General features: G+C 44.4%; 1 protein-coding gene across 4 annotated transcripts; it reads left to right on the top strand.

Annotated features, from left to right (window-relative positions):
- Positions 1–1,422: 1,422 nt before the first annotated feature.
- On the top strand, positions 1,423–16,668 carry SHCBP1 (SHC binding and spindle associated 1). 4 transcript variants are annotated; one of them, XM_018914549.3, is made up of 13 exons: positions 1,423–1,513; positions 5,432–5,620; positions 6,067–6,182; positions 6,837–7,045; positions 7,820–7,912; positions 8,636–8,869; positions 8,971–9,136; positions 10,400–10,520; positions 13,439–13,570; positions 14,440–14,558; positions 15,343–15,429; positions 15,860–16,001; positions 16,215–16,668. In XM_018914549.3, exons 1-13 carry the CDS (start codon positions 1,438–1,440, stop codon positions 16,532–16,534), a joined length of 2,004 nt encoding a protein of 667 aa, XP_018770094.1. In that variant the 5' UTR covers positions 1,423–1,437; the 3' UTR covers positions 16,535–16,668. The 4 variants fall into 4 exon arrangements, with proteins under 4 accessions (XP_018770094.1, XP_030083623.1, XP_050834959.1 ...); XM_030227763.2 differs by lacking the exon at positions 1,423–1,513 and adding an exon at positions 4,084–4,374; XM_050979002.1 differs by lacking the exon at positions 1,423–1,513 and adding an exon at positions 4,754–4,889.
- The last annotated feature ends 9,305 nt before the right edge of the window (positions 16,669–25,973 follow it).

Below are 25,973 nucleotides of genomic sequence, written 5' to 3'. Positions count from 1 at the left end.
TATCACAAAAATATAGGAGAATTGCCTTTAAATGGCCATGTTCAAAATTTTAACTGAGATAAAAGGAAGTGTAGATCAAAACAGCATATCCCATCTCCAGCAGCTGCATTCTGTTGCTTCGTTAGTAAATTTAATTTTGTTTTGTTTACAGTGAATGAAGAGGTGCAATGATCAGGCAAAATCACTAGTGCAAGTGATTTTCGTTCTCTTCAATCATGCCTTCTTCCTGACATAATTGTGCCTAACAATGTGTTGCATTCTGCATCTGGTGTTATCATGATTTCATCTTTACATTTAATCACTGCATCTTAGCTCTTCTTTCAAAGATGTATGGGGTCAGCAGCTCTGGAGGGGCAGGAAGTTGAGGACTCACGAGTGGCAAGGATGCCAGTGAAAATTTTGACAGTAATAAGGAAAAACCCAGCACTCTGTTATAAAGTGCTAAATGCCTGATATATGAATCTCACAGCATTAATCATAAAGCTGAAGCCTGTTTACAGTTTCTGGTTTTGCCCAAAGCCTCTATTCATTCCCATCAATTCTTTATTTCAGTTTTAACATATGTTGGAAAAATCTGCCTGCCTATTGTTTCTCTCCAAACAAAGAGAACATTTAGTTGTGGGCTGTGTTCCTATTGTACTCTGCAGTCAGTTGAGGAAAACCTTCCAGGAGCCTTGCTTTGTGCCTCTGGTGCCCCTGATGACTTGGAGGCAGCTCAAAAAGAGTTTCTTGGCTCTTTCAAGGCCTTTCCCCAGAGAGATGAGTATCTGAAGAAGGGCCCTTTCCCATCCCAAGGGAACATGATCAGTAGCTCTTCTGTTCCAGGTGAGTCTTAGTCAAGCACTCTGTATGAACTTGAATTTCCCTCAGGTGAGAGCACAGCTGTATGTGGGAGACAGCCATGGAGCAGATAAACCTGGAATGCCATGGGAGGACACCTCTGTTTAAGACAGGATGAGAGGCTGGCACAATTCCCCACGGTTCTCTGCTTTTTAATGGCAATGTGCTGTTTTCAATATACTACTGTTCATCCCCAGTTCCAGAAAGTTCTGTGCTCCCTGCTCCTCCATTGGCTTTCCCTGGGAGACCCCTCCCACTCTGCTCTCCCATTGGTGTATCCTGTGTCACTCCACCTTAACTCCACCCCTGACTCCCTTCCCCATTGGATAATTTGTACTCTGGCCCCGCCTACCTTCCCCCAGTTGTGTACCTAGGCCCCAGCCCTCCTGCTGGGTCTTCGGCCCTGGTTCCGTTTAGTAGAGGTTGTGTTCCAGCGTCCTTCTGCTTCTTTCCTCACCCTCGCCTCACCTGGACCCTTGGATTTTCCTTTAGCAAACGCTGCTGGATCTGCCATGCGAGGAGTCCTCCCGTCACTCTGGTGAGGCTGTGGTTACACTGTCCGGGCTGGGGGAGTTGTCAAGGCAGCCTGAAGTGGGGATGCTCCCGGTGCTGCAGGTACCCCAACAGCACCTGCCTGGGGAGGCTGCTCTGGCCACCCGCAGCTGTGGTGGAGGTATGTCTCAATATGTGTAAAGTAATGGAAAGGAAAGGAAAAAAGGGAAAAAGTAACTCCCCACCTATCTTAGATCAGTTCTCAGCTGCACCCAGTTCTACTGAAGCATTCTCACAGAATGGGTAAGGTTGGAAGGGACCACGGGAGGTCATTAATCCAATCTCCCTGCTCAAAGCAGGGTCTCATACAATGTTCCTTTGGCTGCCCTTCAGTGGATCTTGAAAACAGACCTGCAGTATCCTCTTCCATGAGCAAAAGGGCTAAAATCTCTCTTGCTACTTCCTTGATAGGGGGACACAAGAATTTTGGAAGCAGTAAAGTGAGTTGCAAGAGAAGAATGGTCTATTAATGTGAAAATCCAAATAAGCAATGCAGTTACTGGGGTTTTTAAAAGTGTTAGAACAATCCTAAAGCCATCCAGTATCTTCCTGAAGAAGCCAATATTGAGAAGATTCTGAAAAGTATTGAGAACAGGTTTGAAAAATTCAGTTGCTTTTCTGGTAAGAATCAATGAATTTAGGTTTACAGTGGTTTAAGTTTATACTGCTACAAAGCAAAATCTAAAAACTGAAGAGATTCCTGTCAAAGAACACCAGTTATCTAACCCAATCCGTAATAAGCCAACTAATTAACAGCAGTCTACGGTTATGTGACCCCATTCATCCCCTGCCATAAAAGTGGTTTGCAAATGTGTTACTGAAAGATGCAGTGAAGAATATTATCTGCATTTTACTGTGCAGAAATGGAGGCTTAGAGAGACTACAGCGATTGCCATGGCAACAAAGAAAATGTGTGCCAAAACAAGAAAGGTATAAGGAATGTTATACTCTTATATGGTGGTCTCCTTCTAATTTTTTTTCTTTTGTGCATACTTGTTTCTTTCCCATTGCTGTCACATCTCTGCTGGCTTGGCTCAGCTGCTTATTTCCCCCCATTTCATAGACATTTTCTGATTTTCAGGCCTTATATTAACTAATAAATTTTTTCATTGCATGTAATTAAATAATTTGTTGTAGTTTAAGGTTGCCTTGTAGTAAGAGTGAGGGCAAGCATTTCTCTTCCTCCTCTCAAACTCAGGAGTATCATTGTTCCACGTGAAATACTGCCAGTCCTCTGGACTTCTCACAAACCTGGTCAGTCTTACACAGGAAAAAAAAAAAAGCTTGGGAAAAAGTGCTAGAAAGAGTAGCTGAGGTAAAAGGAAAGTATGCTGTGCAAAAGGAGACTGTGAGTTTCCAAATGAGGTTCAGGAAAGCACTAATTCATGCTCAATAATAAATTGAATGGATAAACTTCATAGGGAAAAAAATAACTGAGTTCAGGAAAATAACTGATGGTCTGCAGTCTGCATGCATGGACAAGCTGAAAAGTGGAAGGTTTCCAACAATAAGAGGACTGTTTATATTTCCTGTATGAGGGGAAGGAAACCAACTGCAGAGGAGTTTTTTGACCAAATGGAGCTTAGGATGTCCATGACACTTGTAGCAGCAATCACTCGCTCTGGAAATAAACAGCCAGGGCTGTGTTTGTTTGAAGTAAAACAGTTCTTTACAAAGATTGGGGGTAATTAACTAGTGTGCAAATCTTACATGATGGAACACAATCTGCCCCCAGCTATTTTGTAAACAAAACAAATAGGGGTAAATGGGTTGTCCTGATCTCAGCATTGTGCTAGTATTTCACCTTGGTGAGGAAGAGCTGATGTTCCCACTGTAAGCCCTGAGAAGTCCCTGAATTCATTGTACTTATTTAGAGGAAAAATAATCGAAACGTCTAAATATGGGATTCTCCATAGCCATAACTTTATGGTTGTATAGTTCCTCATCCAGCAACACCCCCAAGTCTTTCACCTCAAAAACAGTCTCAGTGCATTCTCTGCCCAGCCTGTATCTGTGCAGAACTTGGCTTTGCTCAAATGCATGAGCTTGGCCAAGAGGCCCCTTTCAACCTGTAAAAATCCCTCCGGATGGCATCCCTTCCCTCCACTTAAGTACTTAAGACATGCCAATTTAAAGACACTTTATTTACAAACACACTCTGCTCTGAAAGCCTGACCTTGCCAATAAGCTTTTGGGGGGGGGGGGGTTCAGATGTTTAACTGTAATTTTGTAACTAATTGTGGTAGATGACGACTATATGAGTATGGTTAAACACCCATGCCCTTGGTATAATGGTTAAACTCTGACAACATTCAACAGAAACCTCTTAGGGACTAAACCATTCTCCTCTTGGAGATGGGCAAGGGTTGGTTTCAGGGGGCCTATGGAAACTCCTGCTCTGGTCACGTTGGGATGGCCTGGGCTGTGGCTGTACTCAGACCGTACGCTGCGGCGGGCACGGTGCTGCTGCTGTGGAACAGCATCGGTATTTGGGGAGCGGGCACGGTGCTGGGTGCTGCTGCTGTGGAACACATATCGGTATTTGGGGAGCGGGCACGGTGCTGGGTGCTGCTGCTGTGGAACACATATCGGTATTTGGGGAGCGGGCACGGTGCTGGGTGCTGCTACTGCGGCACAGCATCGGTATTCGGGGAGCGGGCTAATATTGCTAATAGTATTGCTGTACAATACCATTGGTATTTGGGGAGCGGGCACGGAGCGGCTCTGAGGCGGGAGCTGCTCCATCGCCTGTCGGAAATCCACGGCAGCCCTCTCGTGGCCGCTGCTGTTCCGGAGTAATTGCCTTGGCTTTAATCCCCATCTGCCCTTACTGTCACAGCTCGGAATACGCGGAGTGGTCTCGGGAGAAGAGCTGGGACATGACACAGGCCGGTGTTTTACGTTCTGGTCGGGTGCTTGCTGTGTACGAACCAGGGCTGGAAGCAAAGCGGAGCTGCCCGGCGCTCCAGGGAATTCCGTTCTGTTAGTTGTGGGCTGGGATTTTGTTGATGATTTGTTTTTCCTTTTTGAGGACGCTGCTTGTTGGGTGCTTTTACATTTTTTGCGGCTTGGCCGTTGTGCATCCGCTCTCGGCAGGAATGGCAGCATCCCCGGCCGCCAGGCTGAGTGTGGAACGCCCGTTGCCGGCCAGGGCCGGAGGGGGGTGGTTCTGGAGGTTCTGCCTGCTCCGCCCGGCCCGGAGCGAGTCCCGTCAGCGCGGAGCCAGCGGCTGCTGCTGGGTACCCTGCGCGCCAACGGCCGCCGCTACCGGCGGCCAATCAGAGCGGGGCGCTGCCTGCCGGCGGCCAATCAGAGCCCCCCGCTGCCGCCGCGAGCCAATGAAGGCGCGGCGCTGGCGCCAGTAGTTTCCCGGGCCGTTTGAAGCCGAGCAGACGGAATGGCGGAGCTGCGGCCGCCGGGACCGCAGGGGGACGGCCGGGACTCGCCGGCCGCCGGCCCCGTCCCCGTCCCGGGGGAGCGCCCCGAGCAGGCCGAAGGTACGGGCTGCGTGTGCCTGCGGGCAGGGAGGGCGTGCGGAGCCGGGAGGGCAGGGCAGCCGCGCCCCGCGCTCGGGCGGTGCCCCAGGGATGCAGCTGCGTGGTGCGAACAGGAGGAGCGGCCAGGTCAGGCCAGGTACTGCCCGCTCTGCTCCGCCGCTGATCCCCCGCGGGCCGCGCCCCGGGCAGGGTAGCGCCCGCTTGGCTGCCCGGCTCGGGGCGTGGGCACTGGGCTGGAAACGAGGGTAGGGCTGGCTCTGGAAATCAGCTCTAAAATGTGGTGGACTTTTTTTTTTTTTTTTTGTTTTCCTTTTAATCGTAAAGTTCTGGTGTGTTTCTCAGTGCCTACCACGGCACTGAAATGGGCGGGCAGGAACGTATGTGGGTTTGAAACGCTCCACTAAGGGTAAGTTAAGGCGTGCGGTAGAAGGCAGGTTCAGGATAGACATTGGGCTGGGCAGGAGTTCTTCGGGAACAGAGGAGTGAGTGAGTAGCTATGTGACAGTTTGTGGTGTTTGCTTTACTCCCGCTTCTCTTCCCAGATCGGCAACAGGAAGATGCCGAGAGCGACTGGAGTGCTGACTCCTGGAGTGACTATGGCAGTCGTGACAAACCAGGGACTACTTTGGGAAGGACTGTGCCAGATGGGAACGTGCTTTTTCCGGATATTTTTCACACCAATCATCTTTTGTTTTATGAGCGATTCAGTGCTTACCAGGATTACATCTTGGGTAAGTAATTTTTTTCTACAAAAGTAAGGTAGTGTTAGTTCTCTTGTGGCAACTTTAAACAATTTAGTTTAAATGAAGTCAGTTCTATAAAGCAGTGAGATGCCTTTAATATGGGGGCTGCCTACTGTGCTGTAACCTCAGCTGCTCTAGCTGGTGGACCAGGAGGCAGTTTTGATACAAGTAAAAAAAATGTGAATGATGGAAAGGCAGAACTGTTAGTAGTGATCCTGTGCATTATTTTAGCTGGTCTTCCTAATTTTTTTTGTGTACTGTAAATCTGTTTAGGATAAGGCACAGTCAATTCTGTTATCATGAGCATAATAGAATGAAGTCCAACTTTAGAGGTGGTAGAGGATCATTTCAATTGTGTTGACTTTCATTTTCCAGTGATCTGGAGGAGTTTTTTCCATTTCTTGCATAAATGTCATGTTTTCACTTTGTTGTAGCTGACTGCAAGGCCTCTGAGGTGAAGCAGTTCATAGCTGAGTACCTGGAGAAGGTGCTGGAGCCCTGTGGCTGGCAGGCCATCTGGCGCACCAGCGTCTTTGACGTCCTCGTGGGGGTGAGTGGCTCGCTGCTGCTCAGGTGTTTGTCTCCACTTGACATAACTTACCTCTCTAACAGACTTTTCTAAGTCTCTCAATGTCCAGGTCACACATCTGTCTTGCAGACCTTGGATGTTCAAACTGGCAGTTCCATCTCATGGTTGAGGAGGGAAAAACTTTGTGGCCCCTCAGCTCTTTTCTGCCCAGTTAGTGAAAAAATGGCTTTTACTGGCCCAGACTGTCTCTTTGGATTGTTTGTATCCTGTGGGCACTTTGAAAAATGAGCCTCAGAGGAGTCCCGAAGGGCTGTGAAATATGGATTTTAGTCTGAGGATATTGCTTTTGCCATTTTTCAAAAACAGCAGCACAAAAAAAAAAAAAGGGCGGGGGGGGATGGGGAAAATCAACTTAGTGGCCTTGTTATGAGCATTATGAGGGATTTGAATGAGATTTTGGATGTGGAAAAGGCTCTCTAGCTGTGGGGTTGTGAGAAGCTTAACTCTGGGTTATCACTTGAGCTGAGGAGATGGCCTTGGCTGTACGGTGCCATTTGTGTTGGTTTGTGTGGGGTCAGTGGGGACCCAGCATGGCCCTGACTGAGGCACATCGTGTTCCCCTCCCTCAGCTGTCTCTGCAGTTCTGAGGGATTCTGGAGCTGTTTGTTCCCACAGGTGGTGGATGTGAATTTCCCAGCACTGAAGGCAGTTGTGCAGCTCAGTGAGCCATTCCTGTGTGAGTCCCAGGACAGCAGCTTCACCATGGAGTGCATGCAGGAGCTCCTGGAGCTGAAGGAACATCAGATCCTGCTGCAGGAGCTGTGGGTTGTTTATGATGACTCAGGACAGTTTGACCAGACAGCACTAGCCATAGAGCATGTCAGGTAGGACAACTGCACCCTTCTGCTACCCAGTGGGTTCTGTCCTGAATTCTTGGGCCATACTGGCAGCTCCACAAGCCAAGCCTTCCAAAGTCAGTCTGATGATTGGTGCTCTGAGGAGACTGCTTTCCCTCTCTTTTTCACCCCAGAGTTCTTTGGACTGTATCACCTGTACACTAATACACTGCTCTTTCTTTTCATTAACATTTTTCTGGATTTTTCTCTTTTTCTTGTCCCATTCTTCTTTCTGCATTTTGCCCCTTCCCCTAAATTTGCTCTTTATTCTTTAGGTGTATCTTCACATATTCTATTTTTTTCTTCTTTATCATCTGTCTCTTTTCCACCTCCTTTCAGGCACTACATGCTGTTTGAAACCTCTCTACAAATAGGCTGCGGGGCTGGACAAAAAAAGCTAAAATAGGAGGAATGACCTACATTGTCAAGAAAGAAAACTTAGCTGAAGGGTGATTGGCCAAAAGTAAACAACCAGAAAGCCTCAGAATCTGAAGAGTGTCAGTCTTGCTTTTCAAAATCAGGTTTTAGCTGTTTACTCCCTTTTGAGGAAGTAGAACACAGGTTATTCTGAATTTTGAGCTTAGACACACAAAGTAAAACTCTTTATGCAGGTAAGCAACAGGCAGGAAGGATGACTGTGTGTACTGAGCAGCCTAAGGGATATGAATTTCTAGAGAGAGGTGAATTCTCCAGTTGGTTACATTGTGTTTCCAGTGCTGTTGACTCTGTTCTCCTGTGTGATTTAACACTTTGCTTCCCAAGGTTCTTCTACCGGTACATCTGGAGGACCTGGGACGAGGAGGAGGAGGATGAGTTTGATTACTTTGTGAGATGTGTTGAGCCCAGACTGAGACTGTGAGTGCTACACCTTTGCTGTTCTTAGGGCAGAACCACTGGAATGTGTCATGTGGGAATAGGGACTCTCAATTAGGTGCAAAAAGCTTCTGTTGGTTTGTAAGCCAAAACAGGTTAACAGCATTCACTGTCTAGTGGTCAAAATCTTGTATGGAAAGAGATCTCAGCTGAGGCTGCCACTTGATTTCTGAGCCTTGGTGTTCCATGGTGCCCCAAACCCAGCAATAGTCATCCTCACACTCGTATAAGTTTAATCCTAATAAAAGGGATTAATAATCCTAATAAATGGGATGCTCCACTTTTACCTCTGGCATAAAATAAAAACCACAACAGAGCTGAATGTAAACAAAAACTTGTAAATTGGTCATTTTCTAGGAGGAACATGTGTGAATCTTTCTGTTATTCTAATGAAGGCTTAGATATTACCTCCTAAATTGTTACTTTTTTTTTTATGGCTGTGCTTATGCCATTTTTTTAGGGCGAGTTTCTGACAGTAGACAATCTTTCAAGGTGGGTGGGCAGATGTTTAGAAAGTAAAATATTTGTGTCTGTTCAGATTTTTTTGGTTTTTCTGCTTCAAATAAAATGGAGCAGTGTTGATGTAGACTGCAGAGAACCTTGACTCAAGTAACTGATGCAGAACTCCAGGTTCTCTGCAGTCTCATGTTTGGTCTGTGAGGATTGGGAATGTGCCATGTACTGACCCCTTGCTCTGAACTGCAGGCACTATGACATCCTGGAACACCGGGTGCCTTCTGGGCTGGTAGCTGATTACCAGAACTTGTTATCACAGTGTGAAGAGCTCTATGAGAAGTTTCTAAATGTGAGGAACAGCATATCAAGCAGTGATTCAGACTCAGAAGCAGAAAACGTTTCCATGGTGGAAGGACTAAAATTGTATGACCAAGTGGAGCACGTAAAACAAAGGCTAAAACTAATTGAGAATCCTCTGCTGAGGTAATGGGTGGGTTTGTGCAGGGAGGAGGCTCCTAAGGGGAATCACATAGAGGAGGTGGGGGCTGAAGGAAGAGCTGTTGGCTCTCTTGCTTTTGTTGCAGGTACGTGTTTGGTTACCAAAAATATGGCAGCCTCCAGGCTAAAGGACTGAGATCAACGGGTGCCAAGGTCATTCATGTTGTGCCCTGCATCATGAAAGCAAATCTTCTCCAACTGTTGACAAGAGACAAGCTTTGCCCAGAATCTTGTGAAGCCTTAGAAATACAGGTGCAGTAGCAGGAGTTGTCTGAGTGCTAATAGTTTTTCCTCTGAAGAAACAGTGTGGAAGGATAAGTTAATTTACCACATGCAAGATACTACAGTGGTGGGATTGTTTTGTCAATAAAAAAATATCACTGTAATTTAAACAATAAGTGGTAAAATTTTATGATTTAAATAATTTCTTTTAATTCATTTGTGCCTGTTGAGTTCTCTATACAAGCAGCTTCCTGTGTGTAGGAAATAAATGAACCTCTAATAACTCTACAGTGAAACGCTGTAAGGCATGACACTTGAATTTAAGTTTGAAATGCCCATGTCTCTTGATGCTGCTGATAATGATCTAGGGTTTGAAGGAGGAAGCATAGTTTTCTTGCTTTGGTCCTGGTAGGAAATACATTTATTTTAGGAGCAGCCATGTTTAGTTTTAGTGAACTCAGACAAGACTTGCTACTTCAGCAGTTCAGAAGAGGCTGAATTCCTTGGACCCAAATGAAATGATTTGCTGTGTTCTGATCATGTTTGTGAATTACAGATTGCCAGAATGGAGCCATGGGGAATGTCTTGGAATAACTTTAGGCTATAAATCTGATTTTCTGATTTGGCAACTGAAAAAGTGCTCTTATTATGCTTACCCTGGAATTTGCTGGGAAGCAGTAAATGTATAGTTTCTGTTTACTATTTGTCATCTTTCAGTATGCAATTCCTCAGTAATGTTTGTTGAGGATATCACCCTACCCTCTTTATCAAGGGAAAGGATCATGTGGGCACTATTTACCACTGTGGTATTTGAACTCTGGGGGTGTCTCATACCAGGAGCAAACACAGGAGTATTCAGACTAGCTCTGATCTACTTGCTGTTTGGTTTTTATTTTCTTTATCTTCTATTTCTTTCTTACCTTCTATTTCTGTTTATCTGTTTCTTCATGGCAAATCCCTTAGGCACAATTGAAGTGTTGGCCTGGAACCAAGGCCACAGAAAAGTTTGCTTAGGGGTGCATGTGCTCTTTTATCTGTGTATGCCCCAGTTTTCTCCTGGGGGAATGGATGTGACACAAACATCAAAGTCATGTGTTAAGGCTGGTTTTGTCTGCAGAGGGCTACAATTCTTGAATTCAAAGTAGAAATTTTGTATTATTAATGCTATTGAAAGGGTTTCTTTAAAGCAAAAGCAGCAACATTTAATTGAAAGCAAGCTCTACAGGCATAAATGCATCCATTTTTACACGTTCTTTGGGAGCTGATTGTGGTTTTTTTTTTTTTTTTTTGCAGTTTCACCGTGATCCACTAGCAGCTGTAAATGCTTGTTATGAAGGAGACACAGTCATCATCTGTCCTGGCCATTATTTTGTGGATGGCATGTTCTCCATTGCTGATTCAATAGAGCTAGAAGGTAGCAGGTTTGCTAGTCTAAAGGTTCTTAAACAAGCAAATGGAATGTCTTAAACCAGCTCTGTGTAAGGATTTACTCCTTGCAGAATTTACCTGGAGCTTTTTTCTTCAAAGTATTCTTGTTTCTGTTGTAGAGTCTAATGCAGGGTGGAGTGAGCTGTTTAATGAGCTTTAGTGCAGATAAACTGCAGATTTTGTTGATTGATAGCAAATTCATAATTTCCTCCTATTTGTCTGCATAAATGGTGTTTGTATAGGTAATAGAGAGGATTCAACAGAAACCTAAGGGGTCTTGATGGTTGTAGTAGTGGAAACAGAGGAGTAATTCTGAGAGGCTTCTACTAAGGAGTGCTTGAGAAATGTCCTTGTTCTTTGAGTGTCTGAATGTGCCTCAGGGGCAGCCTCTGAGCCCCAGTGCTGGTGCAGCCCCAGGGAGTGCAGGGGGAAGGAGGCAGGAGGTGCTGTTAGGATTTACTGATGGCACTTGGAGCATGTCAGTGGGGGGGGGGGGGGTGCTGCCAGCCTGGCTCTGCACTGAGTGAACCACGTGGGTGGAGGAGGCAACTTTTCATTAATACATTTTTTTCTGCAGAAACAGATGTTGATTTTAGGATTTTTCTTGCAAAATGTTTGTGTTTAGAATACTTCTGCTTTGCCTAGGATATGTTGCTGTCTTTCCCTTACCATTCTTGATTTCTCAGTGTATCCCTTTGCTTTAGGCAGGTACACACTGTTGCAGTGCTATAGTCTGTTTGTCACTGTGGCTTCTGCAGCTGTTCAGATACTTATTTAGTTGCATTTTTATCTTGTCAAAGCTGCTTAATGAGAAGAAGGCTGAGAGTTTAATTTCCTGCTGTTCTAGACTGTGTTTTTCTTGCCCTTCTTGTTTATGAGTCAGTTTCTTTCTTGCCCATCTCCAGTGTGTGTTTGATTTATGCAGACACACATTGTGATAACCAGTGCCCCTGCAGGACAAGGGACATCGATAAAGTGCTTTATTTATCTCAAGAATGACATTGTTTTGAAATTGTGTGTGGTGCTATTTATTGCTTTTCTTGCTTTAAGGAAACTAATACACAAATGGTGCAGTAACACACATTAAAGGATGAGCTGCTCTATTTTAAGAAGCAAGGCATATAAATATGTATTTTTAGTACAAACCATGCTCTGAATAACAAGTACTTGTCAGGTATTTAATCTTCTTACAAGGACTCCTTTCAGATTAGGTATTCTACTGCTAGGAGCAGCCAGGAACATTTGAAGTAGGAGCATCAAGACATACTCTGCTGGCACTAATCTGAGCAGCTGGCTGCTTTGGTGGCTTTTTTGGGATGGAGGGGTGACTCATGAAAGATACATCACACTGCTTAGTGGAGCTTCTCTTTTTTTCCCAGATACTGTGGAGTCAGTACTGAGGTTGAAAGTATGAAGATTAGTAAATCAGGGATAAATAAAACTTAGAGGAACTAAATAAGGTTAAAGCAGTAGCAGCTGCAAGAAATAACTTCCATGCCTGACAAGGTGTTGCAGAGGCGCCTAAGAACTTCCCTTCTGCTTGTGCCATGGTTTGTGCAGCTGCCTGGGAACCTGCAGCATCAGCTGTGCTCAGTGGCAGTGGATGACAGAGGCCTTCGGCTGCTGTGGAGCCCCTCAGGCTCAGGCAGGGGCACAGCCCTGCTGGGGAGTGAGCAGCACTGGGCAGCCAGGGAATCTTCATTCTAGAGCTGCTGCTTCAGAGATGAAGTATAAGGCAAGCTAAAGACACTGTTAGAAAGCTGCAGGCACTCTGCAGGATAATCATTCCTAAACTCCTACTTGGGTAATAACATCTTTCTGTAGTGGTGAGAAGTTAAACTTCTGCTGTCCTGTGGTGCTCTCTTTTTACATGCTGGAACTGCCCCATGCCACCTCCTCTTCAGGGGTGACCATAAATCAGTAGCAGTGGGAACAGATTTCTAGGTAATAGCATCTGTTGAAGTATCAGTCACTTAACTTTGCATTAAATGGCCCGTCTTTAAAACTTTCTGCCGACTCTTGTTCAAAGCTTTTTATTTTCATTTTGTTTATAACCTTTCTGCTTGCATGTGGCACTGTTTATTTATTTATGTACTTGGTTAGAAGCTGGCATCCTGCTTGGGCACTTCTTATCTGTGTGTGCTTTCAGAAAATGATAGGACTCGTGCTGCTGTAATGGATGTGGCATTATTGCTTTCCTTATCATGATTCTTGTCAGTGACAAGCAATAAAAGCTTTACATGCTCATAAATTTTCCTGTAAGTGCTTAAATGCTGACAACTGTGGATGGTTTAGTAAATCAATGTTGGCATGTGCTTCTGAAAGCTGCTTTTTAAACTGAATGAATCTGGAAGCCTGTGCAACACAGGAGCACTGAAAATTTCCCCCCAAATTCCATGTAAATAGGGAAGCTGAATGAAGCATGCTAACAATATCAAGCCCTTTGCACTGTTTTTTCCTCATGTTGTGGTGTGACTGCTTTTTCCCTCTGTGTTCTTGGGAACCTCTGCCTGCTCCTAGTGAACTTCTGTCCTTTGAGAGCAGACTGGAGATGCCTGTGTGTCCTCAGTTCCTGCATCCTGCTGGTCTGGTAACTTTTGGGAGTGAGAACTTTGGCCTTGGCAAATGTGAGCTCAGTTACCCATTTGTTCAGCTTTCTCAGATAGCTTTGCATTTTGTTTTGTGCCATTCAATTAAGGTAACTTTTGAGTTTAGTTTGGAGTCCCTGTACCTTGGCACAGAGGTGATGTAAGGTATAGCCTGGCCACTTGTTGAAAATCCTATTCAAGGCATTAAAACATCAAGTTTTAAACTACTGTCATTGATTTAAATGTCTGTTCTGTACTGAGCACCTCAGTGTCACCAGATGTTCTCTGAGCTTGCATCTCTCACCTCTGCTCTTAGGCTATGGCCTGCCAGATGATGTCGTGATAGAAAAACAAGGGAAAGGAGACAACTTCTTTGACTGTACAGGAGCCAATATCAAGATCTCCAATTTGAAGTTAGTGCAGCATGATGCTGTGGAGGGGATTTTAAGTAAGTGTAAAAGCATCTTGAGCTTTTTGTGACTCTTTCATAATTAGTGTTAAAGCTGGGACCCAGTGTTGCAGTTTAACAAAATATTGCAAAGAGGAGCCCTACAGGTATACATGCATATCAAGTCTTCCCTCTCCTTTTTTCAACTTGCTTATAATGTAGAAATCAAAAGAACTTCTGTTTGTACTTTCAAGCTCTTCTGGCTCTTATGCTTTATTCTTCTGCTGGGACAAGATCATTAACTTGATTGTTGTTCTGCTGTTAAGGCAGCCTGACTCTGAGTGCAGCACAGCCTGTGTCAGGTTGCCTGGAAATGGAAACAATTCTTATTTCCACAGAAGAGCCCCCATGGCAAAATTCAGCTGTAGCTGACCTCAGCCAGTGCTCCAGTGAGGAGCAGCACATGCTGTAGGAGTGCTGTAGAACTTTGTTTCTAGCACCTTCAGACTGACACTCAACTAAGTCTGAGTTGTATCCAAGGAGTTTATTGGCTGTGGCCGTGTCTTTGCAGAAGATGCTAACTGATATTTCTCCTCAAGAGACATTTGGGTTTTAAACATGTTAAAATGTTTATTAACATTTGTATGCATGTATTTAATATCTTAGGATTGTAATGAAAAGAATTATTGCTGTCATAAATAAAAAAGAAGTCAACCTGTAAGACAAATCTCCAACCGGTGCTCCCTTGTAGCAGTGTCCCTGCTTAGACCAGAAAAGCAGCATGAGTTCAAACCACATGTGAGCAAATCAATGAAGTGGATAAAATGAAAATATCACACTGCAAAGCTGCTGCAAGGCTGTGTGTTTGTAGGACGGGTTTGTCTTTGCAGAACTGGTTCATCCAGCAGTAATTGTTTCTGTGTATGTAGATGTCCATCATGGGAAAACAACACTGGAGAATTGTGTGTTACAGTGTGAAACCACTGGAATAACAGTGAGGACATCAGCTGAGCTACTGATGAGAAACTCAGATCTCTATGGGGCAAAGGTACACTCATTCTTAACTTTGGCTTATTTCCTAATTTAAAATAAAAGTTTCTCTCTGGAAATATTGCAGTCAGTCACAGGGTGGCCTGTATTGCTCTGGAGAGGGCCTTTACAAATTCATTTTGGACAGCTACATGTTACTGAATCAAGACTGGTCTCAGGGGTCTTATAGCCTCTTGTCAAATCTAGTGAAATGTCTCAGGCTGATTTGTGTGTGATGATAGCAAAGTGATGCAGTAACAGGGGACATCTGTGAAATAATCGTTGCTGCATGGCTGGTTCATGTCCTGCAGTACTTCTATGGTGATTTTCTGGTCTCTCTGCCCAAAGCTAGTTTTCTCATTTCTGTTTCTGCAAGTGAAATGCCCTTTTTGGACAACTTTGATTCTTACAGATGGATGATAAACACAAAAATGGATTCTGATACTCTTTGGGTGTTTTGAATAATGATGGAGCTTGAGGTATTGAGAGGGATGACTAAAGCACAAGCAAGTAAGGCGAGGCTGTTCAGCTGCTCTTCAGCAGGCCTTCATGGACTGGTGCCCCATGCTGTGGGGCCTCAGCCTTGAGTAATGCTGCTTGAGATGGTAACAAAGCTGTGAAGCTGGAGGGGTAACAGAGTTTTGCATTGTGCAAACTGGTAGGTGAACATAAAGATGTGCCATGGAGTGGTCAAGTTCAATGGTAAGTGTGCCTGAACCACTTGGGAAGTGCTGCCAACTGTGTCTTGTAGGGTAAAAATGTGCCTGAACCACTTGTGAAGTGCTGCCAACTGTGTCTTGCAGGGTGCTGGTGTGGAGATCTATCCAGGAAGTACGTGCACACTGCTGCACAACGGGATCCACCACTGCAAGGAGGGAATACTGGTCAAGGTCAGTCCCAGTCACAAGGTACTGGTTTGCCAAAGCTAGTTAATCACTGCTACAATTAGTGCCAGTAGGCTTGGGTTGGCTCAGACCCTGCTATGCTATGCTGGAGCTCTAACCTGTTGCAGATGATGCTTGCCTTGCACTTGCCTTGATCCTTGCTGGATGAACCAGTTCTGTAAAGACAGACCCCTCCTACAGACAGACAGCTTTGCAGCAGCTTTGCAGTATGATATTTTCATTTTTATACATTCCAGCAATTACCTGGTTTTATTTCATAGCTGCCAAAAGGAGAAAATGCCTTTCACAATGTCTGCTGTATAGGCAAATAATCCTGCTCTAGCTAATACTGAGGACTGATTTGACCTAAAACTAAAAGATTTTAGTGTTTTCTGTAGCTGAACATGACATGTTAGATTTCTCTTTTGTTCTGTAGAACTTTTTAGATGAAGTTTATGAGGCTCCCAGGATAACCATGGTTAATAATATGATCCACAATAATGAAGGATATGGTGTGGTCCTGGTTAGACCAGCGATGCCCTCTGAAATGAAGGATGCTTCAGCACAGGGAACAAAAGGTACTTTGCTTTTCTTAGAAGAAACTCCTGAAACCATTAAGTCAGTCTAGTTTACCCCGGTTTTTGGATTGCATACTTCATAACTTTGTACATGAAGTACCAGAGAGTGGGATGAGTTGACAGTGTTATGACTGAAGAAAACTAATTCCAGGATTTTTGAATGATGTGGCTGCTTTGCATGACTGTTGATGACATTCTGTTTCCTGCCTTTAGGGTGTACACAACCTCCCCAGGCAGGTGATGAGACAGCCTGTGCAGAGGGCTCCAGGCAAGAGCAACCTGGATGTGTAACTGATGAGTTGGAGCTTTATAAGCGAGCTGAGACTTCTGAACAAGCTGAAAACAACTCTGAAATTGCAAATGTACTTGGGGCTACTTCTGCAAAGAAGAGACAGATGCACAGGAAAAGACTGAGTGAATTGGGATTTACAGAAGCTGATGACAACTTAATGTCACAGGAAATGTTTGTTTCTGTTGATGGCAATCAGTTCAAATGGAATGGGAAAGGAAGTTTTGGTGTCTTTTTTTTCTGACTGTCTTGACTCCTGCTGCCATTGCAGTAGGATTTGTACAGTTATTAGTTAGGTCACATGCCAGGAGTTGTGTTATGGTGTTATGCTTTTATTACCCAGGTGTAATCCCTATTAAAGGACAGGCTGAAAACTCACTTGGTTCTTACGTCCATCTTCTCCACTCCTTAAATCTCCTGGGTGAGCTGCCTTTGTGATGCACATACACTACTTCTGTCCCTTGCATTTCATTTTAGGCCTGGCTGAGCTCTAGGCAATGTCTTGTCTATGGTTTTTAAAATCAGCTTTATCACCAAAGGGCAGAATGGGTCAGGTTGGAGGGCCCACAGTGGGTCATCTGCTCTTCCCTCCCTGCTCCAGGAGGGCCATCAGGGCTCATGGCACAGGGTTGTGTCCAGGATTGTTGTGGAATGTCCCCTGTGAGGGAGACCCCCATGCCCTCCTTGGGCAGCCTGTTCAGTGCTTGGTCACTGCACAGGAAAGTTCTCCCTGATGTTCAGGTGTAACCTCCTGGGCATCAGTTCCTGCCTGTTCCTCTTGTTCCATTGCTGAGAGCCTGGTCTGTGCTCTTGACACCTCCCTTTGGACACTGACAGACAGGGATGAGGTCCCTTCTCAGTTGTCTCTTCTTGAGCTGAGCAGCCCCAGCTCCCTCAGCTTTCCCTCACCAAAGATGCTCCTGTCCCTTCTCCATCTGTGTCATGTTCAGCTGGCCCTGCTCCAGGAGCTCCATGTCTCTCTGGAACTGAGGAGAGGACTGGGCACAGCACTCCAGTGATCCTCACCAGGGCTGACTAGAGGGGCAGGGTCATCTCCCTGACCTGCTCCAGTGCTCTTTAAGTCCCCAGGATCCCGTTGGCCTCACCTGTAGGCACAGTTTGTGGTAATTGGGAGTGGGGCAGACCCAGCCTCATCCCCAATGAGCTACACCTGTGAGCAGCAGGTGATCAGCATTGTCACAATGAGCCATGGAGTGCCCAGGGGCACTGACCAACCACCAGAGGGAACAGAGGGCACACAGGTGCAGGGCATCAGCAATGAGGGGCACACAGGTGCAGGGCATTAGCACTGAGGGGCACACAGGTGCAGGGCATTAGCAATGAGGGGCACACAGGTGCAGGGCATCAGCAATGAGGGGCACACAGGTGCAGGGCATTAGCAATCAGAGGCACACAGGTGCAGGGCATTAGCACTGAGGGGCACACAGGTGCAGGGCATTAGCAATGAGGGGCACACAGGTGCAGGGCATTAGCAATGAGGGGCACACAGGTGCAGGGCATTAGCAATCAGAGGCACACAGGTGCAGGGCATCAACATGAGGGGATAAAAGGTTGGGCTAAAGGACAAGAAGGGCAGATGCTTTCAGCCTTCTGAAGTGATCTGGTGTTACTCTGTATGGGCAGATGCCTGAAGCCTTCTGATGAGGTAAGGGCCTACTTTGTGTGGGGGAATGTTTAAAGCCTTTTGGAATTGTATGGTGCTGCTCTGTATTGTGGCACTCTCAACTCTGCCATATGCTGTGACACAGTCACAAGGACCCAGTGCTGGCCATGGACCAGGACCCCCAGCACCTCCAGCTGCTTTGTTGTGCCTGTTTGTAGCTGATCATCCCTGGCTGCTGTGGTTGGGTCCTGCTGTATGTAGGTGCTCCCACGTGTCCTGTGCTCTGCAGGCTGCTTTTGGGTCACTCCTGCAGTAGGATGCACTTGTGTAACTTGGTAAATCCTTGGGTGGTCTTAACCCACGCTAATAAAGCCTGAATTGCTCAGCACAAAATTAAAACCTGGAACCAGCAGTATAACCAAGTACCACTTTACTTGAGAGTCCCCAAACAGTCTTTTAGAGCTTTTCTTCAAAGGCTTGTTTTAAAGTTTGCCCTTTTGATAAACTGCTTTTCTCCAGGTTTGGTGTGAGTGTTTAATAGTGTGGAGCATGTTTTTCACAGGCATTTTTCACATTAGCACATTCTTGGTCTTCACAAAGTCGCCTGTGCTTCAGTGTTTTCAAACCAAAATAAAATAGTGTGTTAATGACATCTTGGGGGTCAGGGGGTGAAATGCTCTGCTCTCATTAGATGTGCTGCTTTGCAACATGCAGTGTTTTAAATCTGTTACAAATGGTGAAAAGAGCTTAATGCTGCATTTCAGTTGTAGGGAAATAGTTGTAACTTTCCTATTTTATGTCTTGTTAGACTTGAGCAGGAAGGTCTAGAGCTTTTGAATATAGTCCATTTAACAAAATTCAACATTTCTAAAGGGGAAACAAAGTATCCTGAAGGGGCTTCAGCTTTCAGATTATCTCCCCAGACAAACAGGCATAGCTGACTGTTAGACATTCTGAGGACATTCCTAAGATTTCATTCCAGACTACAGATGTGCCTCTAATAGGACTTTTATTTTCTTTAAACTCTTAAATTGTATAAAAATATTTGTAATTTAGAAAATATTTACTAACACCTAGATGTTTTACAAGTGAATTTAGTGCTGTCTGATATGCTTGACTGACAGCCCTAGGGACAGAATGCTCCATTTGGTGTCCCAGAACAGACACACTATAGAGTAACAATGTGCCAGAACTGTTAAAATTCAGAGTGGAAATTCAGTCTCTTGTTGTCTTCATGGTGGTGCCATGTATTCCATCTGTTCTGCTAATGCAGGCAGTAAAGCACACATCTCTCCTGTGGTACAGTGACTTCATTGAGGCAGAGATCTGTCTGCATGTAAAGTATGATTACATAAAAAATTCATATAGTCTAGGTCTAAGATTTCTGCCAAGCACTTACTGCAGCTGGTTACTATAGAAACAGGCAAAGGAGCCTGGTTTGAATGTGTTACTTCACTCTGTGGGTCTCTATTTTCTTGTGTTTTGTTTCAGATGGGAAGCATGCCAATGTAATGTCTGTACACAAACAGTTTAAAGCTGGGGTAAGCCAGTCCCATGGGGAGTGCAGCACTTTCCCCTTGTGTAAATCACTTGTTTCTGGCAGTGCTTTGCCCGAGTCCTTTCAGTTTCCTCAGTCATTTTTGTGTGTAAGACCAGATTGTCAGAAGCACTGGTACTGTTTGTGCTCCTTCTCTCCTAGAACACATCTATTAGTGTGTTCTACACTAAATCAAGGTGAGCACACCAGGAAAAGTGGGTGGACATAAAAAGTGCCTGTAAAGCTCAACAGTTTCATATATCAAGACGCAGGGCTTTCAAGTTGGGGCATAGAGAAGCAAGTCACAGCAGCTTCATTGGCTGAAAAGTGCAGCCATGGAGGAAGGCAGTGAGTAAAGGGCAGGTAGGTGTCAGTGGAGAAAAAGGCTGGACATGGGGAAGGACAATTGTGCTTTACATGGAGCCTTCTTCCTGGGGAAATACTCAGCTACTGAAAACCACCAGTTCACAGGAAGGGAAAGAACTTCACAAGTGACTTTGCAAAGCTGTTCTGGGCTTTCCACCAAAGCAGAGGTGATTTTGGGCAGGTAAATTGGTCAGTCTTTGTAGCCTGAGCAGCTCCTATAAAATATGGAGTGCACAATGAGTGCAGGTGTCCTTATGTGCAGGGGAGCTTGGCAGCTGAAAGCAGCCACATCCCTGTGGCCCAGGGGCCTCATGGCTCTGTAGGGAGAGGATTTACTGTAACTGACCCAGCCATACCTTCTTTGTTCTATGTGACTCTGCTCCTCGCCTGCTAGAAGTGAAAAGCCCTGACAGACACTGCCAAAAATGAGAATTCATGCAGATATCACCTGGATTCAGTGCAATGCAAAGTGGTTTAGCTGTGTAATTTAAAGCTACATTAGTGCACATCCAGTCATATGTGATCTGTCTGAAATGTCAAGATTCTGTGGGAAGTTTCAATTCCTTTCCATCTCTAACAAGTCCCTCCTGTACATACTACAGGGAGTAGATGCTGCAGAAACTTTGAGGTCTGTATGGTCTTACCTTAACTTTCTCCTTCATTTAATCATAGTATTTAATCATAGTACATTAGATTGATTTAAAATTATTATAGCTATCTGGTTAAAAAAAATCCATAATGGAAATACAGAATGTTAACCCAAAGGAGATTATTCTGCAGTATTTGTGCCCCAGCAGATGTTTCTCTTTGATAAGTGCTGCAATCAGTGCAAAGAATAGGGAGTTATATCCTTTCATGCTGAAATGTGCATGGAAATCCTTTTCATTTTATTAAAAAAAAGGTTTGTGGGTTTAAAAAAAATCTAGCTCTACCCTGTGATTCAGAAGACTGGCAGGTGAAAGCTGCCTCCTGATGACCTTACTCGTTCAGAAAAAGAACAGGAGTAATTTTCTTTTTCAATAGAAAATCTAACATATGCCTAAAATTCATCTTGTGATTATGATAAATTAGCAATACTTACATGAACAGTTCCTTTTTTCAGGAGATAGGGTGCCTGAATCTGTAGGAGCTGGCAAAGTGCAGCTCAGGCCAGAGCTGCCCCAGCCATGGAAGCAGAGGCAGCCTGGCAGAGGCTCTCCAGCAGCAGTGGCACAGCTCCATGGCCCTGCTCTGCAGGAACACACAGCAGTTCTCAGCAATTGTTTGGTGTGCAGGACACAATCTACCTAACAAAACCACAAATCTGCGCCTCTGGGTGTTGCTCACCCTCTCTATTCCAGATAATCCTTTCGGTTTTGTTTTGGTGGGTTTTTTGACCAAGCTGGGCAGATAGAAAATGTTCGTATTTTCTGTCAAATTGCAGAGAAAAGCTCTGTACAGAATCTTGAGGTATTACTGTTACTCTTTAGCCATACTGACAGTAAACCAATTATTCCTTCTTTAATTTCTATCCTCTGGACAGTTTGTGGTTTTGATGAAGTATTTTGCTTCTTATCATATCTTTGGGTTTTCAGCAGAGTTCTGTGCAGAATTCTGTCACAGACCTTTTGTGAGCCTGATCAGCTCCTGCCAGGTGGTTTTTGTGTGGTTACTCTAATAAAGTTCACATGTCTGATGGTGGCCTGCAGGGAGCATGGCTCATCCCCTGCTGCTTGTGTCTGAGAGAAATTGTCATCCCAATTTTGGAGTTTGTTATTAAATCTTTGTATTGGAAACTTGACAAGTTTGGGAAAAAAAAAAGTTTCCTTCCAGTTCAACATGGGCAGGGACTGTGTCACTGGTGTAGGGCTGTCCTGGGTGTGCTGTCACATGAGATGAGTCCAGGTAACTTTAACCATGGCTTTTGTTTTGATGCTTTATCAACTCTGTGCCAGTCAAATTCAATACCTCTGTTCCTGCAGAATTAGTCATCAAAGGTTCTTTTTCTGAAGAAAGTAGTGGTTGCAAAGCAATTTGTAAGAAATACTTTTGTTAGTTCTAAAAGCTAAGAGACTTCCTCAGGCACTGAAGAAAGACTTTGTAATTTCATTCTTTATATACTGAAGTATATAAAGAATTGAAAATATTTGGAAGTGAAAATCTGTCCCAAAGCTGGGCTGAATCTTCATGTGGAAATTGGATTATAGATAAACAAGCGCATTTCCTAGGGAAGCATTGACAAAGGTTCCAGTGCTTAGCTGTGCTTGAGTAACCCTTCTGGTGTGTTTGGTAATTCCCAAGGATTCACATCTGGGAACGTTAAGAACCAGCCATGCTCCTTTTCCCCTAGCCTTGGGCTCAGTCATGCCTTTCATGCTTCTATCCAGAAATGTCTTTGGAGGGTTTAAGTAGCTGTACCCTAAGCTCTGTGAGTCACTGGAGGAGAAATGGGGATGAGCAAATGAATACTTCAAAAAACTTGTAGTAGCAAGGATTTAAAATTTGCATTAATTTCACAGGCATTGATTGCTGTGCTTGCAACAGCTACTGAGATACTCATCAACTGCTCTGCAAGGACCAGTCACAATGGAGCAGGTTGCTGTTTATTTCATTTACAGCATCCTAGGAACCTTTGTATCCTAGTCCTTTGCATCCATCTGCTTTTTGTGGGCACAGTTTATCTTACAGAAAATCTATTGGTTTTTATGTAGTAAGTTGTACAAATTCTAATCATCTTCCTTCTTGTGCTGGAAATTTTTTTCTTGACCATGACTTTTCATCAAAACAGGAAAAAACTTTTCCAAAATTAAGAAATGTACTTTTGAAAGTTCTGTGGTTTAATAATCTATGTGTGCTCACACTTTGTGGATTTTTTGTTCTTAGAATGTAGTGAAAAATGTTGTGCTCTAATATGAGTTTGTCATGTTTTCATCCTCATATTACACATCTCTTTCATTTTATGTGTTTGGATATGTTTAGAAACAAAATTAAGATTGAACAGTAGTTAAGAAATTTCAAATTTATTGCTCTCTGTACAGCCACATTTTCCAGTAGATGCAGCTGTGGTCTTTCTGAGGCAGAAGGACACCCAAGGATTACTTTGTGCTGTAGTTTGAGCTGTTCAATGAGACAGCACACATGAAATGCACAAGAGAGGGCAAAAATGTGGCTCTTTTAGCACAGAAGTATTTTTAGTTGCTAATTTTTATTATATTGTCAAACAGCACAATGCATTAAATGATGACAGTGATGCATGGTGGTGCCACTGGTAATGTTTAATATGAGGTTTTTCTTGCACTGGATACTTAAAGCCTCTTTCTGTGGACAGCTAATCTGCATTAGCTGTGCTTAAGGAAAGAGGATCAGTCAAAGACCTGTCTATTTTAATTGCAATCAATTTAGGAAAGCTTAGGGAACCATATGGGGGAGACCTCCATCATCATTTGAGCTGCAGATGTGCAAAGGAAACACAAGCTAACACCAAAAAATCAGAGAGCACTGACCTTTTCTGAAGGAAGATGTAAAGTGGACATGATTTGGAATGAGCAGCCTTGGGTTGGAGCTCTGATATCCAGGCAGGCACAGGAGATTTATTGAGGGCTGACACTGCCCAGGGGCTCTTGCCCACCTGGGTCCTCCAGGAGTGGCAGTGGCAAACCTTCCCACCCCTGGAGCTGCTGTGCTTTGCTCCAGCCATTGAGAGCACCAGCACAGCTCTCTGCTGGGCTCTGGAATGGGCCAGGGGTGGCACAGGAGGAATTTGTGCCACTGCACCACCACAGAGAGCAGGGGCACAAATCCTGCCCTGGGCTCTTGCTTTCCTTTCCTTGACAGAGCCACCTGTGCATCACCATGGAGCTGCTCTGTGCTGCCAGCTGGCTCTGTGCCCCCTCCAGGTGTGCTCTGGCAAAGAGAAAAGGCTTTGGTTCTCTCTGCTCTGTGCCAAGAGCTGATCCTGGGCTCCACTGCACCTCCAGCTCCTGGCCCAGCACCAGCAACTCTCCCAATTGTTACAAACATTTTGGTAGCTGCTGTTTCCAGCTGAGCTGTAAGAATGCTGGATTAGGTAGGACCTCAGTTCCAGGAATGGCTGGGCTGAAATGGTTTTGCACGTGCATTCTTTTCTGTGCCTTGTGAAACCACCTCAGTCCTGGCAAGCACAAATACCCAGGCTGACCCACAGGTTATGAGTTTGAATTGGAGAAACATTTTTAAATTTTTTTTTTAATATAACACAATTCAGCAGGTGATTTCTATTTATCTTATGTATTTTTGTGTCCAGGCTACTCTAATATTACCTTTTACTTATACTTTTTTCCTTACTGCTGAACATAACCATGAGCCTCTGTTAAAGGTACTACAACCATTTTCTTCAGTTAGCAAAGGACATAATTGTCTCCAGTAAGATTTAAGCTTGTTCTTTAAAGCTTAAGTGTTCTCCTAAACTGCTGCCTGCCTGATAGCAATCAGAAATGGATATTCATTCCATCGATTCACCACCTTCAGAGGGATGAGCTCTCTCATTTCAGAAGGAGACTATTTATGAAGCAATTTAATAAAAGATACAGATAAAGAGCAAGACCATAAAGCTAGGATTTCTTCAGTTACTTTGGTAAAGCAGCCAACATTATATTCTTTCCATTTTAACTGATCTAAACCATTTCCTTCTGTACTGGTGTAAAAATGCACGTACCACTCAGTCAAGAATCTTTTTGCAATGCCTTCAGCAGTAGCTGAGCTGTTCTTCACTGAATCTCTGAAAACCAGGATTTATTGCTCACAAAATGTTTGCAAATCCAGGCACTGTCTCATTGAAACTTTCCTACTTGTTTAAATGCTGTTTGTATTTCCATAATTCTAGATCTGCGTTTTTAATGATTTTAAATTTTTTTAGTGTTGTATGCCATTTGATTGCTTCCCTCAGTAAAAGCCAGCCCAGTCTTTTCTTGATGTCTTTGATGGGACCCTTCTTGTTAATCAGGACATTCTGCTGGGAACACTACCCACATGTACTGGGCATGGGAAAAGCATTTCTAGAAGTTCTCAGAGCATAAAGCACCCAGGTAAAAAGGCCCTGATGTCTGGAAGTCCATCTCTTCATTTCCAGCTGCTGAAGATTTCAGTTGCCTGTGGCTGGTGCTGTCTCTGTGGCAGCAGACATGGCTTGGCTTCTTTTCCATGTGCTTTTCTGCACTCTGGGCAGTTGGACTCTCCAGCAGCAGGACAGAGTAGAGTGAAGATGCAGTGAAAGCTCCATGTGTATTTGAAACAAGTCAGAAATTAAACATCTTTAGAAAACATGCTTGGATTTGAAATTAAGTGCTCCTAAAATACCAGCAGACACTTCAAGCTTTCTAATTGCTGCCAAAGTGCAATCTGTCACAATACAAGTATTTACAATATCTGCTACAAATATATTGAGAGAAAGAGGAGAAGCTGAAACAGAATTGGAGAATGATTCCTGTACTATTAGTGTGTTGGGTATGAAAAATTCACCTTGGTATCACTTCCCTAGCTAGAAGGAATATATAACCACCAGCACATAGACTGCTGGGGGGAGTATGAGGGAATTGTCTTCATGAGCAGAATGGATTGGAGAGAATGGAATTGCAGGTGTGGTCACATGTTAGAAATTTCCTGGTTTTGTGCACCAATCAAAGATAACCTGAAATTGTAAAGTACAGTCATGTACACAGAAGGGGGTGTCACAAAGGGAGGCAGGGATGTTTATACACTGGGGACCTCTTGCATTTATGATTCACTAGAAATTACCACTGGGGCAGAGAGGAGTAGTTGTGGAGAAGGTGTGGGATTAGAGAAACAGCTCAGCTGCAGCAAGGAGAGATGCTGCTGTGAGCAGATGCTGCTGTCCCAGCTGTTGCCAAGGCAGAAGGTGGCAGGTGACCTCACCTGGCTTCCCTTGCCATGCAGGCATGCTGGGCCAGACTGCAGCTGGCAAAAAGAAAAGCTGCCTCATTTTTTATTTCTATTTTTATGTACCTTTTTCCTGTGAAATGGTTGTCTCAGAGGTCACCTGAGGGCACTCCAGTGCACTGGTACTTCAGCTGGTGTCTGGAGTCAGCAGAATTTATCTGCATGCACAATTCCCTGAATTACCAGAGGTTTTTGTCATGTTTTTCAACAAATGTAAATAAATTAAACACAGCATCATGAGAA

This window comes from Serinus canaria, chromosome 11 (assembly GCF_022539315.1).
Source record: "Serinus canaria isolate serCan28SL12 chromosome 11, serCan2020, whole genome shotgun sequence".
Taxonomy (NCBI): Eukaryota; Metazoa; Chordata; class Aves; order Passeriformes; family Fringillidae; genus Serinus; species Serinus canaria.
This window is presented reverse-complemented; position numbering and strand designations above follow the sequence as displayed.

What these genes read in the sequence shown, in the direction of transcription:
- SHCBP1 (XM_030227763.2), top strand. Translation starts at nt 4,272, where the DNA reads ATGACACAGGCCGGTGTTTTACGTTCTGGTCGGGTGCTTGCTGTGTAC. An exon ending in ATTGAGAATCCTCTGCTGAG is followed by an intron (nt 8,870 to 8,970) that starts GTAATGGGTGGG and finishes CTTTTGTTGCAG; the next exon opens with GTACGTGTTTGGTTACCAAA. An exon ending in AGGAGGGAATACTGGTCAAG is followed by an intron (nt 15,430 to 15,859) that starts GTCAGTCCCAGT and finishes TTTGTTCTGTAG; the next exon opens with AACTTTTTAGATGAAGTTTA.